The sequence below is a fragment of the Malaclemys terrapin genome, chromosome 3 (genome assembly GCF_027887155.1).
Source record: "Malaclemys terrapin pileata isolate rMalTer1 chromosome 3, rMalTer1.hap1, whole genome shotgun sequence".
In the NCBI taxonomy this organism is placed as follows: Eukaryota; Metazoa; Chordata; order Testudines; family Emydidae; genus Malaclemys; species Malaclemys terrapin.
The window spans coordinates 40,367,555-40,384,433 of NC_071507.1; the positions used below are offsets into that span (position 1 = coordinate 40,367,555).

The 16,879-nt window shown below is 44.6% G+C and overlaps 1 protein-coding gene across 1 annotated transcript in view; it reads right to left on the minus strand.

Annotated features, from left to right (window-relative positions):
* Positions 1–6,369, minus strand: part of PKDCC (protein kinase domain containing, cytoplasmic) — a 45,097-nt gene extending 38,728 nt beyond the window's left edge. Inside the window, exon 1 of the mRNA XM_054023551.1 lies at positions 4,908–6,369. Coding sequence (XP_053879526.1) covers positions 4,908–5,588 — 681 coding nt within the window. The 5' untranslated portion in view covers positions 5,589–6,369. The remainder of the gene's footprint in view (positions 1–4,907) is intronic.
* Positions 6,370–16,879: the final 10,510 nt, after the last annotated feature.

The following is a 16,879-nucleotide window of genomic DNA, read 5'->3' on the forward strand; positions in this document are numbered from 1 at the left end:
ATTTTAAAGCGACAGGCACCTCCTGTTTTCTTTGTATTAACACCAGCTAACCCCTGTATCTAACACTAACCCACACTCCCTTGTCCGGGTTCTCAGCGTTTCGTTTGATAGCTGGATGTGCCACATCTGGCGCCTGGCCCGAACAGGCTCCATGCATGACGAACGTGTCAATATGTGGTGCGAGGACGGGGCTGCGAGCTGAGAAAGGTTATTTTTTTTTAACTTCCACATACGTATATTGTGCCCTAATCAGGTATTCTAAAAGGATGCCTTAACGGGGATGGGACCAAAGCTGGTTTTGACAAGAGACAGGCTAGAATGGGAACTGCAGAGACAGTCAAGAACAAGTCTGTTATCTTACAAACTACACTTCAGGCTGTCAGCTGCGAGAGATTTACAGGAAAATCCCCTTTCCTGGGACTGAACCTCCAGGAAAGAAACGCTGGGTTTCCCCCGAGAAAGACAAGCATATTCACCCTAGATAGCCCCTCATACAGGCCTGAGTGGGGGCATGCGCTGCCGTGCCAGATCGCTAAGGGTACAGTGCCGGGAAAGCCACTTAGCAGCAATAACATTGCACACCGCCCTATGCATCTCGGTGAGTAGGTTCTTTGGCGGGGGGGGGGCTATTTATCTGTCCGTGTTTGGCTCTATGAAAGAGGGGGAGATCTCTCTTCTCCCTCGCCCCTTCTAGCCCCCCTCCCCCCCTTACCGCCATCACCAGCTGCAGTTAGCGTGAAGGTGGCTTCTGTTTTCATACTAAAGTACAGCTATTTGGGGACGCTGTTTCAGAGGGCTGAGCGAGTCAATTGGAGTTGAAGTAGCTCAGCACTGAGCAGCTCCAGCCCCGAGTCGTGCTAATAATTGGTCGCAGCTGGCTTAGGGGTGTTAAGTGTTCACTGTGTGTTGGGGGGATAATTGGAAGGGGAAGTTTGAGAAACAAAAGTGCAATATTTTATGGCTGGTTTACAGTGATGTCAAACTCCCTAGTAAACACATTGCTATTGAAAACCCAGCGTGAGCCTATCTGAGTCGCCAGGAACAGCTAACCCCTGGTAGCTAACAGAATCGCCGGGCTAAGCCGTGGCGTATTAAAAAAAATTTCCCTCACATTTGATTTTTCCCATGTCTGAGATCGCTAAAAGTTCCTTACCCAAGAGGGACTGCAAACTGCTGCTGGCGGCGGTGGCTGGGGAGTCATTTCAGGTGGTCTCCACAACTCTTTCGACTAAGGGGGGGCGATGATGAAGCTGGAAATTCTTTTTAAAAACTAAGCCGAACAGTAGGCAGAAGTCTTGTATTTTGCTAAATTAAGATCTACTGAAGTAGCACAGGCAACGCAGTAATTAACTGTCTGCGGCAATGTTGTTTTAGCCCTATAGCTCCCGGGCTATTAGAGAGACAAGGTGGGTGTCAAAGCGTCTCTTTCTCACCAACAGAAGTTGGTCCAGTAAAAGATCTCGCCTCACCCACCCTGTCTCTCTAACGCAGAAACGGACTGTCCAGTTTGCTAGGGAAGTAACTCGGTGATTGATGGATACATTGCATGCAGGCAGAAAGTGAAAGGCGTTTGAGGACAAACTGAGCACTCTCAATTGTGTTTCTACAGTGGATGAAGACCCCCGATGAAAATGAACTAAGAAAAAGCTTTTCTTATTAGGACATACACACCGTTGTGTTATAGTGAATTTGACATCAGTTAAATGGTTTGGGTCCTTTACACTCTTTTCCTCTAATTAAAATTGATGCTTATGTCAAAAACCAGAATAGATTGGGGAAAGTATGATGACTTTTGAGTTTCTTTCCTCCGTCTCCGGCAGAAATTTATAGATAGTGATTTCTAAACCCAGATAAGCGTTAGAGGCCTAATCCTGCGTTAATTTTGTCACTGACGTCAGCAGATGCAGGACCATGCCCTATAGGGGATTTTAGAATAGACACAACAAAAAATAGCAGGCTGGTTTTGAAAACGTTCACTGTTCCCCGTTGTATGTGCCCCGATGACCCCCAGCATGACATTACAGATCTGTTCCTGGACCATACCTCTGCCCAGCTGTGACTAGATAAAGTCTGTCGGGTTTTTAATAGTCGCTTTGCAAGGTAAGGTCTTATCAAACATTAGTGTTCACTCACGGCAGTGACCTCGCCCCGCGCTATTCGCAATGAATGGACTAGGGTAAACAAAAAGGCAGCGATGTACGTGGCTTCGCAGCTCTCCTTTCTAGCGCATTTGCAATCTGATCAGAGCAGCCAAGTCCAAAGGAAATTCTGCTAGTGTCTGAGGAGACAGCGGGCAGCCAAAATAATAATAAAGAAAGAATCGGAGCCAAACGGAAAACATGTTTCTGATTTAAATTTAATCTATTCTGTAATTAGATGGCATGTCATTTATGAAAACATAATTAACACAAGGGATTTTTGCTCATTAGAACATTCTCCCAGCGCAGAGGCTGGGCGTGTATTTTCTACTTGGCGTTTTTAGAAGCGTCTATTCATGTGTTTCTACACTTTCTACATGACGTGACTGCTCACAAGGAAAATGTGACATGAAGAAGATTGACTTCATTTACCTATTATACGGTCCACCAGCCTTCAGCAAACAGGGGAATTAACTGACAGCGCTTCCTCTAGTCTTTGCTACAAAAAGCAATCACTGATCGTGAACAGATTTTTCAATAAGATGTTCCATAATGCCTATCCCAGTTTAAAGGAACCCTAGTGTCTACACATGTGTAAACACTGAAGTTTGTTGTTGTTGCTCGTTGCATAGATAATGCAGGACAGAAGTTTGGTTTCCATTTTGTGAAGATGACTAATTATTTCCAAATTATTCTCTGCATACGATGAAAGTATCTATTTGAATAACATGTGAAAGGAATACAGCACGATCATTAAAACCCATCGAGGAAACCAGAGAATCTGCAATTCTAACATGTTTAATATAAATCATCAGTTTTGCTAACTTGTAGAAACACTGGATTGCTTTCTACGGAATAAGAGAAAAATCTTGAAAACCAATGTTTAAAAATTGAGTTTATTTCCTACTGTCAAGCTATTATCGATATCCTAGTCTGCACTACAGTGATTAGTTTGAATTTCTTCCTATGAGGATGTATTACATCATATGGAGTAACTGAAAACCTCTAACAGAAGTTGTAGTGTAGTGTGCGAGATGTTGTTTTCATTATGTGTTATAGTTATACCTGGTAGCATGGAGGCAATAAATAGCAAACGCTTTATTTAGTTGGTTGTTGATTTTTTATTCTAGAGCTACAAAAAATGTTTTCTCCAGTTTTATCCCAGGAAATCAAGAAAGAAATTGACTTCCCAATCCCAATTTTTGCATGTACTCATGGGGAAGAGGTGATATTAAACTGGCATCTGGCCTTTCCAGTGTATGAAAATTGACCGTTCTGTTCATTTCGACCTTTAGTTCTTATGGGGGAATTGGTACCTTTTGCTACCGAAGAAATCAAAAACTGCCTATTTGATTTCTTTTAAAAAGTAGCTACGGGGAACGCACGTTCTAATATTGTTTTATTTTTTCATCAACGTTCCACACACTGTGCGAAATTCAACAGGAATTTCAATCCAAATGGGCACATTGAAATTAATGTGGAGGTGTAATAGTCGCACGATGCAACATTTTTGGCAAGTGGAGTAATGTCAGTGTACAGTAAGAATAATACTGAGCCCTGATACAGTTAATACTCCTTCTAATCTTCCATTTGCCAGGATTCTGTGTATTTAAGATTCACACGATAAATTACACAATAAACCTAAATAACGACCACAGTGCCAGGTGAGGAACAATCACGTTTCCATTCCCATAATATTCGGGGGGGGGGGGGAGTTGTCGTTTGTATTGATTAGTGTTAGCATTTTATTGTACGTATTTTGAGGGAGTTTATATCTTCTTACGCTTCCTTCGCTTTCCAACATCACAATTTTTTTTTATTAGGTGAAAGAACAATCAGAAAAGGCTACTAGGCCAGGCGTAGCTATACGCCTGCTCCCATAATGGCATTACTTCTGCACCAATTAGCAGACTGAAAATGTATAATATTCCTAATCTTTCCCCGCTGCTTTGGTATACAGGCCAGGGTAAATCTGGCAGAATGAATCACTTCAGAGAGGAAGTCAATATCTTTAGTTGTGCATGTATGTCTGTTGAGCGTGTTTGTGTATAAAGGTTTCCTAACTTCTCCGTATTATAAGTAAAGAGTTGTTAGAAAAGAGCAGAATCTATAGATCTGTATAGATGATAGATCAGAAGGGATTTTGTGTATATAAAATTTAAATGTGATGAACTAATATCTACAAATCTTTAGAAAACATTAACTAAAGTAACTTATTTGACTCGATAAACATTAGTCTCAAAGGATGTTATAACTATACTTGTCCAAAGAATGTTACATTTGTAGTTAGAGGGAGGCTTGTTAACACAAGATAACATTTTTCGACCCATTGGGCTGACATTAGTGATAGTCAAATACTATTTATTCGATGTACTATAATCACTCGGTACGCAAGGCCAGGAACAGCAGTGTTATAGGTATATCAAGATCAAAGCTTTCTAGTTCTTTCATACAGATCACAAATGCAATCAGCTCCACCCTATATACAACCCTCTCTGCGGTTACTACATACTTTTATTCCCTTGGTATGAAGAGCGCCAACAGGTTGCCTGTGGTGAGATATAAACCCTTGACACATTTTTCCACATCCTATCTGTATACCTCGGCTGGTTTTCACTCGCTGTCTGGTACAAGCCCAGGCATTTTTAAAGAAACCCTAAAGATGACCATTGTCTACCGTGTCACGTCCAGCCGATCTGCAAAAGCTACCTGTAATTCCTTTCAAAGAGCCCAAGCGACCCCCATGGCGCCCCAGCCCCCTGGGCTTACCTGGAGGATGTTGGCATGCTGCAGCCTTTGCAAGAGGATCATCTCCTTGACGATTTTGTAGGAGGCTAGCCGGTAGCAATCTTCTAACGCCGCGTATTGCTTCACGCAGTTCTCGATGTCGTGCCCCCCAAAATCGACCGATTTCAGCGCCACGGCCAGCGTGCGGTTCAGGACGACCTTGTAGACAGCTTTGGTGTAGCCGGAGCCCAAGTAATGCAGGCTGGTGACATTGTGGATGTCTCGGCACCCCAGCAGAGGGGGGTTCAGAGCCAGGTCTACTTTGGCTTCGGGATAGGAGCCCCCGCGGCTTTCAGCCGGCGGCGCTTTCCCCTTCTCCAGCCGAAGAGTCTGCTCCGCGGAGGTCCGCTGCTGGGCAAGGTCCATCAGCCGCCGCTCCAGCGGTCTCACCAGCCGCCTGGCAGCAGCCGCGGGCGCCTGGTGCTTCTGGTAGCGGACCACCTCCTCGTAGCGCTCCCTGATCTGCCGGGCTAACTCCAAGCGCTGGCTCTCGCGGTCCTCCGCTGGCCAGTACAAAGGCGAGCCCGCAAACGCCGGGGTGACCCCGCGCCGCGGCTGCTGCTGGTGAGGATCAAAGCCCGGGATGAACAACACGTTCAGCAAAGTGCCCAGCAAGAAGGAGAGGCAGCAGCCGGCGGCCACCGCGATCTTTCTGCGCCTCATCGCAGCGCCCCAACCTCTCCGCTCTCCCCCCGGGCTCAGGTTTGGGCGGAAAAGGCTCCCCGGGACCGCAGCCTCTTCACGTGGCCCCGCCGGCCCTCGCCCCGCTCAGGCACATCAGCCTGACACTTGCCTCCCTGCTCATGAGCTGCTGGAGCGCGGATTATTAGCCGGACCCGGAGGCGAGGTGGGGGGGGGGATAATAACCCTGAGCGCTCTCGGCTCGCTGACGTCCCCTGATTGACAGTCCAGCCCGGCCCGTGGACCGGCGGAGCAGCAGGGGGCCCTGGGAAACGTAGTCTCTCGAATGACGCTCCCCACCGCCGCTTGATAGCCGGGAAGTCAGGACTACAACTCCCAGGCTCAGCCGCTGCTCCCGTGCACGGCCAGGCAATAGGCGGGACCGAAATGATAACGGTGTGCTCTGCAGAGTGGGGAAGGGGCTGGGCTGGCCAACCGCGCTATACACAAGATCCCGCACCCGGGGGCCGGGGTAGGGGTAGCATTAGTGAAGTCACTTTTCTGGCAGGAGCCGCTGAGCCAGGGGAGGCAGGTTTAGCGGAACCAGAACTGCCAGCGGCTCCTTGCTGCTGTGGGAAGGAGGCGCCTTCATGTTGGGATTCATTAGTAAAATCTCCCCCGCTAGTGATGAAGGCTTATCTCACCCCGCCCCTCCACCCTGGTGGGTGTTTATTTGAGCTAGACGTTTAAAATCTCACCCGTAATTATTGGTTCAAGATCACTCGTTCCCATTCTCCCAGTTTGACAGCGCTGGCTGAACTGGCATCACACCAGTCACATGTTGAGAAGCCAGTGCTTGAGAGCTCAGATAGCAGCTCGCACAGGAATACAGAAGTGAGGGTAGGCACACAAAGGGAAGATTTTGCCGATGAATTTTCCACATATTTTCTTGCAGTTGGTTACCTTACAAATAAAGCAATCTGATTAAGATACATAACATCTAATTCATTATGTCTGCGTGAGGTGGTGTATATATTTTCTCTCTCAACGCAATAAGATGGTACAACATTACCCAGGAAGTAGTAATGGCCTTGTGTCCTCTGGCAGGATCAAACTCTGGCTAATCATAAGTTTACTGATAATATAAGAACAGCGGGATGTGATTTCGAGATGAAAACTGGAAGCAACGGAGGAGATAGGTTAGCTGTGTCACTCTAGACTAGATCTACAAATCATGGTCTCAACATGGGGTAGCCCCTGCCCTGCTGGAGATGTGAATTGCAGGGGTGAGTGCTAATGACATGGTTATCCATCAAGCCCACATTACGATGCTGTTAGCAACTAATTAACAAATACAATCGGCCCAAGAAACGTCACAAAGAAAAGCACATCAACAAAAGAAAAGCCATAAAGAGTCTAGGGGGGGACTGCGAGCTAAAGTTCACCGGGATGCAAAAAGAAGAACCATTTCCAATAAAGGAAGGGGATCATTTAAAGCACGAGTCATTTAGATAATACACATCGGCTACAAAAATTCCGTTTACCCTCACAGGCGCGTGTGCCTGATGCTTGAAGGCATTTATTTTCGGTGATAGTAGAAAGTAAAGCAATATACTTTGTATGGCTTGTAACTAATCAAAATCCAAAGCCTGTTGTTTGTCCATTTTTGTTGCATGTGTTACACGTGATACTGAGTCTATGATTGCATGCTGACTCATAAGGAATACTGTTTTCAAGAGACATGATATATTAATAAGAGGCCTATATAGTCAAGATAATCGGGAGAGTTTAAAAGATTCAGTTTACGTTTACAATGTAATCTTTTCAATCACTGGTTTAACTAAGAACCGTCAGTCACTTGTAATAAAACTGTCCTGAGGGTGAATTACAAGTTTATGAGAAGCAGCCAGCAGATCAAATGGCTTTTAATGAGGCCTAATTTTGACATATTTTAATCGTGGCTGTACAGTTAGGCTTGAAACATAATACCAAGAGCAAATGGAAGAGTTAATGTCAAACATGGTGAGAGCCTCAGAATGAGGACAATAAATTACCAGTAAAGAGACCTTGTCTGAAATAGGTGTGGGTCTAACAAGCCATTAAATAGCCTGCAGCACATTTCCTGAACGCCTCGCGGTGTTCTCATGCCATACTGTCCCGTTAGCTTTGTGGCCATTGCAGCCTTTGTATGGGAGCAGAACTGAGCTGTGTAAGGAGACTGGGAGGAGATCGCATGCAAAAGCCAGATAAATACTGTATCAGTTAAGCGCCACCTACTGTTCCTTGCAACTGAATGCTCAACCAGCAACACACCCTCAGTCAGCGGCAAGCTTATTGCCGGACACAGCAACGGGGTGAAGCTTTGTGTAGTTGGGTGGCAAGTAACAAGACATAAAACACCCCAACGGTGCGTGATGTATCTCATTTTTTTATTCTTTCCATTCTTATCTGATTGTCATCCCGGACAAAATTCTCTCCTCAGTGATACCACAGCCTGCTCCCAGTCATGTAAGTGAGAGCAGAATTTGACCCGTGATCATGTCTTGCAACATAACTCTGATCATAACGACTGGCCGTATTTTCAAAGGTGCTGAATGCCTGCCACTCCCGTTGATTTCAATGGGATGTGCGGGCGACAAGCACCTTTGAATCCATCCCTTTTTATTACATTACATTACAATACTAGGCATCTGAAACTCGCATACAACTAAATATATTGTACCTGGGTTAATGCAGGGCCTTCCCACTCTGATCTGTCAGCCACACCTGTCTCCGATGCTATATAATGCTCGATCTGGGGCTAATTTAGTGCAATGAATAATATAAATGTGAATCGTGCGCGTACCTGGACCCATCTACATTCCGGATCAGATAACCACTAAGCAATCACCAATCAAAGATCTCCGACCACAATGTCAAGTCTCTGACCCACTCTACGGCAGAAATAAAAGACTCTCCCAGAGCTATATGGGGAAATAATTCCCATTCGTCCAGAAATATTTTAAATATCATTTTTACGCAGTTTTATGATATGTTTGATTTTAAACCAATGTTTCCCATTTGTTCCAAAGATGTAAGTACATGAGTAAAGTTGGAGCGTTTATGAAACTGGAGAAACGAAGAGCAGAAGGAAACCCTGTATATACTAATTGTACCAACTCAGTTTTATTTGGGTTTATAATTTGCCCAGTAACATTCAAGGGCCTAGACAGACTCGGTCCGGTGAAAATAGTGAGGTTTAGGAGGGGTGGGCTAAATTCTTACTTTGTTTTCCCGGGATTTCAACGTTACAGATTCATCTCTCTTAGAGGACAAAACACTGAACTACTAAGGCAAACCTACTGGAGCAGATCTTCCTCCCACTGAAGTGCATAGCTATTTCGACTTCAGTATAGAAAGGACCCAGCCCCATTGCTTGCTACAACTGAGGAGGTACCTTCCCCTAGGATGGAAATGCTCTCAGACTCGGGGAACCGATTTTCAGCAGAGCTTTTAAAATCCTTACTTCTCTAGCTCTGGGTTGCATTTTTATTTTAGCTCCTGTCAAGAATTACTGCTACAGTCTTAATTCACCCCCAAATGGTTGGGGATGGATTTAAGTGCTGTGATCTGAGGGAGAGAAACACCGACACTGCCTGTTCAGTCCAATGCCTTTCCCAGGCATTGATTACAGCACATCGGGCAATCTCTTCAAACTGCACCATGGAATCGTGGGCCAGGTTACCTCACGGTTCTCCGCCTCCTCACCCCCCCAGGAGCCCCGAGGGTTGTCTTATCAGCCCAGTCTTCTCCAGGGTTCTAATTTAGAGCTTTCCCCGGATCGCTTGCGTTCTTTGCAGACACCCAACAGCTATTTACCATCCTCACGTTTGCATAGCACAAACCATTTAGCGCGGGATTATCGAACTTCACAGACGAGCAACGGAAAGCCCCTGAGAGCTCACAATCCAGCCCCCTCCCTCTGGAAGATTTCTATCAGATAATAGGCCAAACACTGCCTCATTGAAAGGGAGAGAAGGGAAGCTTGTTTAGCCAGGTACTTTGCATTACAATTTTACCTGTGGGTGGTTTGGGGGGAGGAATGTAAATCTGCCTGTGTGGGAGAAGGGTTGTTCTTGCCTGGTCTTCTGCAAGGGCGTCCTGCTGCTGGGAGCAAAAATGAACTTTTAACTGCTTTTCATTATTAAGGCTGATTTAAACCATTTCACAGGATAGCAGCCAGAATGAGGGGGATTGGGAGTATCCAGATTCTCTTCCTTCTTGCCCCCCTAAACACGCACACATTTAGACTTTGTCTCAGCACCCCACCGCTGTCATTTTCTCACCCGGCAGTGCTTTTGCTTTCCTGGATGTGAATTACTAGTTTGTTTCAGACCTTGTGATCAGTCCTTTAAGTTTACATCACTGCTCATATTCTGCCTCAAAGGGTTAGTTATGCTGGGAGAACTTGTTTAAAGCAGGGAACATTCATACCTTTGAATAGTAAGCATAGTGAAACACTAATAACAGCGCCCCTGCAAAATGAGTTTATTGCCTTGCTTTCCTGGGTGTATTGTTGCAGACAACTTTGCAAGCACATAATTTGTTTGGGTCTAACGCTGGGTTGTTGGTGCATGCATGCTAGGTGTAATATCTGACATTATGTTGTGCCTTGTTTATGAAGTTTACAGGAAAAAATACAACTGCAAACAGATGCTTCCAAACACATTCAAGTGGGCCAGCTGTTTTTTAAATCAGGCCTCTCTCAGAGCCGGTTTTCTTCATTATATCATTCCCGACAGACACCATGAAATACATCACTCATTTAGATATGGAAGCAGACTCTGGAAGAGGACTTGTGTGGAACACTTTGATGTTAAGAGACAGATTTCAAAAGGCAGAAAACTTATTCGATGTTTCTAATTACAACCCATTCTGGGCCTGTCACTGATTATTGCATAGTACCTATGCTACATAAACTGGGAGTGTTGTTAAAAACACAATCTAGGAATCAAGAGTATGCTGAGACCAGCTGTCTGTAGTCTACCTAATTAAACTATGCAGGGAGAAAAATCAACAAGGATTTATAAACAAAGCTACTGACTAAAGTCAACAATGAGCTGCAGGGAACAGCAAACATACTTCTTAACACTTCAGGGCTCAGTGGAAGCCAAGGGGGAAGGGTTTGATTTAGGTGAAACAGAAATTCATAAATCTGCATTAAAACTAGGCAGACAAAACATTTTTTATGTTCTGAGACAGATTTTTTTTCCCCACCAAGAAAATTCTGAATAGATTTTATCTGTTCTCTATAACCAAAACTTTTGCAATAGTGAATGCAGAAGGCATCACAGGCTTGGGCATTTGCTAACAGTTCTGCTCACATGCTAGCCTTTTATCTCAACAGCACAGTTGGAAAAGATTGAACATTGCAGAAAGGCTAAAAGCTGCAGTTTATTCTTTTATTTACAGAAGACTGCTCTTTATTTGATCTTAACAGTTCCTATTTCTATCAATATTCCTAAGGCTGTGGGATCAAACACAGAAAAATTAAAACCATGCTACCATGCTAAATAAGATTAAGATTGTGGCAATGTATTGACTGCTCCTTGGGGAAATCACTTTGTTGCTCCAGGAACCATAGCAGTCTTGGAGGGCTGAACCTAAGAAAAAATTTGTGTTCCAGTGACTGGGGATGGGAAATAAAAGTTTAGATGCCTTCTGATCTGCTAGACCCAAATGTTTGCATAAACATTTTCTGTCCTACACTTGTGCTAACTTTTGGGCAGTGTTCACAACATGAACCTTTGTGGAATGAACTATGATACATCATGATAAGCTTCATAATGGACTGTATAGGGAATTAAGAATTCCTTTGCGAAGCTAACATTTCTCAGTAGCTAGCTGTTTTTAATGAAGTTTAATGCAGACATACAAACACTCTCAAAAAGGCATATAGGAATTTAGGAAGGAAGGAACTTTTGCCATTGGACTTTGAATCAAGTTCCAGAAGACCAAATTCCAGATTTTCAAAAAAGTTCAGGGCCTCATTTTCAAGAGCCCTGTCAGCACCCACAAATGGGGACATTTTTTCAAAAGAGCTCAGCTCCCACTGAGGTACTTGAGTAAGAGCAGGATTTTAAAAGCCCTTAGCACCCAACAGCTCCCAAAGTGACACTTTCAGGTGTATCATTTGAATGTCTAAACACGTATTCTGGTGTCTGAATGGGAGTTGAGCTTTTTTGAAAATCCATCCTCAGTTGTGGAGGCTGTACGCTTTTGGAAGTCTGGCTCCAAGAGCCTTCAACCTTCTCTGTGAGAGTCCTCAGTGTGGGAATGCTCTCCCATTCCTTTGTTTGCCAGAGCCCAGATTTGACAGCCTTCAGGCATGCAGCATCTCTTCCTTTTCTCAGGCTATTAGGAGGGAGCAAGCATAGAGTTGAGGTGGTTATATTCAGATACATTTTATACAGTCTTTCTGCACTATTTTCTGGGCTTTAACCTATGGGACAGTCTGAAGTAAATTATACAGTGCCTTACACAGTCACGTTAGACATGATTTCATTTGGCCACTTTCTCAGTAAACCTGCTCTCATGTATATTTGAAACAAGCTCAGAGGAAGCCAATTTTATTAGTTCTGGCTAGAGCAAAAAATGCATCATGAAAGGCTGGAAATGTGCTGAGAATTCAAAATAAATGGTCACTAGCCGAGCCAGCAGAATCCCGCTGGCATAGAAAGTTGCAAAAAAGGAAGGCTTGGACTTTGCCTGTACTGGAGGTACCCTTCAGGACTTTTCCAACAGAAAATTCCATTTTCGATCAAAAGAGTTTGGAGGAAAGAGATTTGGGAGCAGTCACTTATGTTCACTTTAGGAATTGTGATGATTCTTCTCTTGCTATGCACACAGTTCTTATCTGGGGAGTGAGTTAAGTGGTTGGTGGCTTACAGCATATCTATATTTCCATACAGTTCTAAGGGGGAACTCTCTGTGTCTGGGTTCCCCATTTGTAAAATGATGTAAATGCTTCCCTGTCTCACAGAGCTGTTGTGAGGATAAATGCATTAATGTTTGTGAGGGACTCAGGTATTACAGTGATAAAGGTCATATAAGTACCTAGACAGAGAGAGAGTGCCTGGGTCCCCCTGGGAATTATAGACTAATAAACGTTACTTCATTACAAGAAGGTAGTTGATAAAGTCACTAATATATTACATGAACTGTTGTTATTAGTTAAACATTGACAGTATACTTGGTATGGGTCCAAGACACAAAATACAGACAGTTGCTGCTGTGAGGTGTTTACAATCTAGAGAGAAATATAAAACGCCCAGAAAAGTAACTGATCGGGACAAAGCAACATAGCAGCTATAAGAATAAATCTTGCCTGTCTAACCTTTTACAATTCTAAGAGTTAATAAAATAGTGGGTAAAGGAGAACCAAAGGATATAATTTATTTAGACATTCAAAAGCCTTTTGATAAACTCTCTTACAAGAGGCTATTAAGGAAACTTGGTAACCACAGAGTGAGAGGTAAAGTCCTGTCATGGATTAAAATCTAGTTATAAATGGCCATGGAATAAATGGCCAATTCTAAGCCTTGAAAGAGATTAATGGTGTGGTGCCCTAGAGATCAGAACTAGGACCAATATTGTTTAATACTTTATTAATAACATGGAAGACAGGGTGAACAGTGAAGTGGCAAAATTTGATGTCAATAAAAAAAATGATGTGAGCTAGGTCAAGAGCAGGTTTCTGAGGTACTTCAATAGGATTTTAATAAAATGATGGGACCATATGCAAAAATATGTAGGGAGCAAAAAATGCAAACAGTCTTTGAAGAAAGAACAGGAGTACTTGTGGCACCTTAGAGTCTTTGAGGAGCTACTGTAGCACTGTATTGTTCCCCTGGCACTAGAGGATTGGCAGAGAAACATAAGAAGCCAGGCCACAGAGAGATTTTTGGGGGTTTGGGGCAAAATCTGAAATGGGTGACTCGTGAGGGACACAAGGGATGCACCAGTTAAAGGGGGGCACGTGACCTCCCCTTATGACTCCCCACATGACTCCTTCCTGCCCTGTCCCAACCTGGGCCCCTGTGCTCTCCCCATCCCCTCCTCATCCCACATTACCGGGGGGGCAGCGGGGGGGAAGAGCCCTATGTCCTCCCGCTGTGCCGGGTACTGATTTCAGGTGAAAGGAAGGTGGCACCATCTTCCAGCGCGGCTGTACCACCCCCAGCCCTGTCCTCTGGTGCAGCTACACTAGTACTGCCCCTAGCCCTGTCCTCCGGCGGGACTATACAGACCCCAGGAGACACAGCTGCATGGAAGGGCTGGGGCAGTACAAGCATGCCAGCCCTGTGTTCTGCTCCTTTCGCTGTTGCAGTTCCTTGCTGAATGTGCCCCCTCCCACATCTAGGGAGGGGCATGTGACCCTTCTTGACACACACCCCCACCCCCACATTGCCACAGTGGTGTCTTCTGTCCCACAGAGGAAGCCTGTCTCCCCATTCCAGGCACTGCATGATCTGGTGGATGGGATCACTACACCACTCACTCAAATTTGGCCCAGCTGCCTCTCCATCATGATGGAGGAGTGGCTGGGCCAAACTTGAGTGGCACTGAGACCGCATGTGCCAGGTCACAATGCCACTTGGTTTGAGGGCTCTCTCAAATGAGGGGTCCAGGACAAATTGCCCTCCCCCTCCCCCCATCCAACCTGAGCAGCCCTGATAAGAGGAACTGAGCATGTCCTGACATATGCACAGACCTGAGGGATCTGCCAGATCACATGGATCTCAAGCAGGATATCCAGACATACCTTCACTGCCTCTAAATCATTCTTCCCAGCCCCTGCCTGCCCAGATGCAGCAGTGTTTCCCATGCCATGTGAATAGGGCTGGACACCTACCTGGCATGCTCCTCTGACAGTTTGTGGAAACAGTCATCATGAAATCTCTCAGCAGTTTTCTTTATAAGCAGCAGTGTGTTTCCATGGGAGCTTCTCCCTCTCCGCCATGCCAAGGCACCTAAAGCATATGAATAAAAGAATGGCGCTACTGGGTCAGACCAATGATCCATCAAGCACAGTAGCCTGTCTTCCAATAGTGGGAGGTGCCAGATGCTTTAGGGGGAATGAACAGAACTGGGCAATTATTGAGTGATCATCTCCTGCCATCCAGTCCCATGTTTCATAAGTATCTCAAAATGCATGTATTCAGGCTTTTGGGAATGACTTGGGAGCAGTCTGCCATACTGCTTAAACTAGGCTGTAAGCTCTTTGGGACAAGGACTTTTACTCTCTGTCTGTATGACACCTAGCACAACAGAGCCCACCTGGCTGGGGCCTCTAGACACAGCTGTATTATAAATAGTAAATACATAAATAATAGTAGTAACTTATAGAAAAGAAAATATTCAATTAAACACACAGGCTGATGAGGGCTGCACTCACTGCTACTGAGATTTTGGGTTAGTTCTGAATATTACTGTTTTTTCCAATGGTTTAATGATGGTAATTTTTGTGGTATTTGTGTCACTGTGTGATATGGCTCTGTCTTGCTAATCCTGATAGCTGTGAGTGGTATAGTCATAAACTTTCATATGCACTAATGCTTTTCACATACTGTAGACTTGTTTGTGATACAAAGAAAAATATTGTTCAGCAATTGAAGTATTATTGGTTTTTGGCTTGATAATCTAGGACAATAGTTTTTAAAGGGGCTGTTTAATTCAGTAATCTTATTACTGCTGTTGCTCTCTGTCCCCCACTTTCCCTTCCCCTGCCCTCTCACTCAAATGGACAAATGAAGGCAACAATATCCCTGACCATTTGAACTGTTGTTTTCCACAGAGATTTATGATTATGTCTTTAACCAATGGGTCATTTCCAAGGATACTATTCTTGAAAACAAAAGCAACTCAGAAAGACAGAGGAAAAACTGGCTTGACATGGCCTGTAAATTATTCTAAAACAACAAAAATTACTTGAAAAATCATCCTCTTTCATCTCTGTTATTATTACTCTACATGAGCAACCAGAGGCCCCAGCTGAGATCAGGGCCCTATTACATCCTATCTCCTAGAACTGAAAGGGACCTTGAAAGGTCATCAAGTCCAGCCCCCTGCCTTCACTAGCAGGACCAAGTACTGATTTTGCCCCAGATCCCTAAGTGGCCCCCCTCAAGAATTGAACTCACAACCCTGGGTTTAGCAGACCAATGCTCAAAGCACTGAGCTATCCCTCCCCCCCTGTGAACTTGGTAGGGCCCTACTAATGATAGAACCCCCTTGAAGAGTAAAAGCTCCTTTTTCTACCTTGAAGCTAAGTTTCAGAAGTGTCTCAGCTGTCACCCAGTGTGTAAGGACTTAGGGACTCAAACCTGGGTTGTCAGAGTTTGGGGCAGCTGATATTTCCACAGTGCCACTGGAAGGCCACAATTGTTGTATAGGGTGCTGTGCAAACACAGCATCTGTGACAGTCCCTGCCCCAAAGGGCTCACAGTTTAAGTAGACAAGACAGACAAGGACTGAGAGGGGAAACAGAGGCAAGGTGGTGAAATGACTGTCTGAAGTCACACAGCAGAGTCAGGAAACAAACCTAGGTCTCCTGTCTGTTAGGTCAGTGCTCTAGCCATTGGACCATGCTGCCTCTCCTTATTCCCTCCTGTAAGCATTTGACTTTTCACCTGCTCTATGATGGATCTTGTAGCTATTTCACTAGCAACACAATCTGAAATAAAGAAATTCTAGAAAGTCCATGCAGACTAATAACCAGAGGTGTACTTTAAAGGCAGTGGGCCAGATCCAGCTGGTGTAAATTGGCTTCATTTATGAAGCTGTGCAATTTACACCAGCTGGATCTGGCCCACTGCCTTTAAAGTACACCTCTGGTTATTAGTCTGCATGGACTTTCTAGAATTTCTTCTGAGGATTTGGCCCAGTATTAAAAAAACTATTTAATAGGTTTTAAACTAATGTGCCTTTGTTTTATCACATGGGCCCTGATATGCAATTATTTTTGCCTCCTGACACCCAATAAGGAAGGAACCATTGAGAAGGCGATTGAGTATCTATAGCATGTTCATGGGGGTAGCACATAGTTATTTACCACAGGCCACTGAGCCCTGTTGTCGAGATATAATGGGAAATTACACTCTTCAGACTACCGCAGACTCATTTCCGCTTCCAAGCTGTCATGATCTAGTGCAGGGTTTCTCAAACTTTTTGAGCTCAGGAGCCATTTGTAAATGTTTATGGCCTGTCACAACCCAATAAATAGTCTGGGCGTGGAGCCCCTAGGGTGGTTTCGGTTGTGTCCTGCCCCCTCGGAGGGGTTGGGTCCTGCCCAG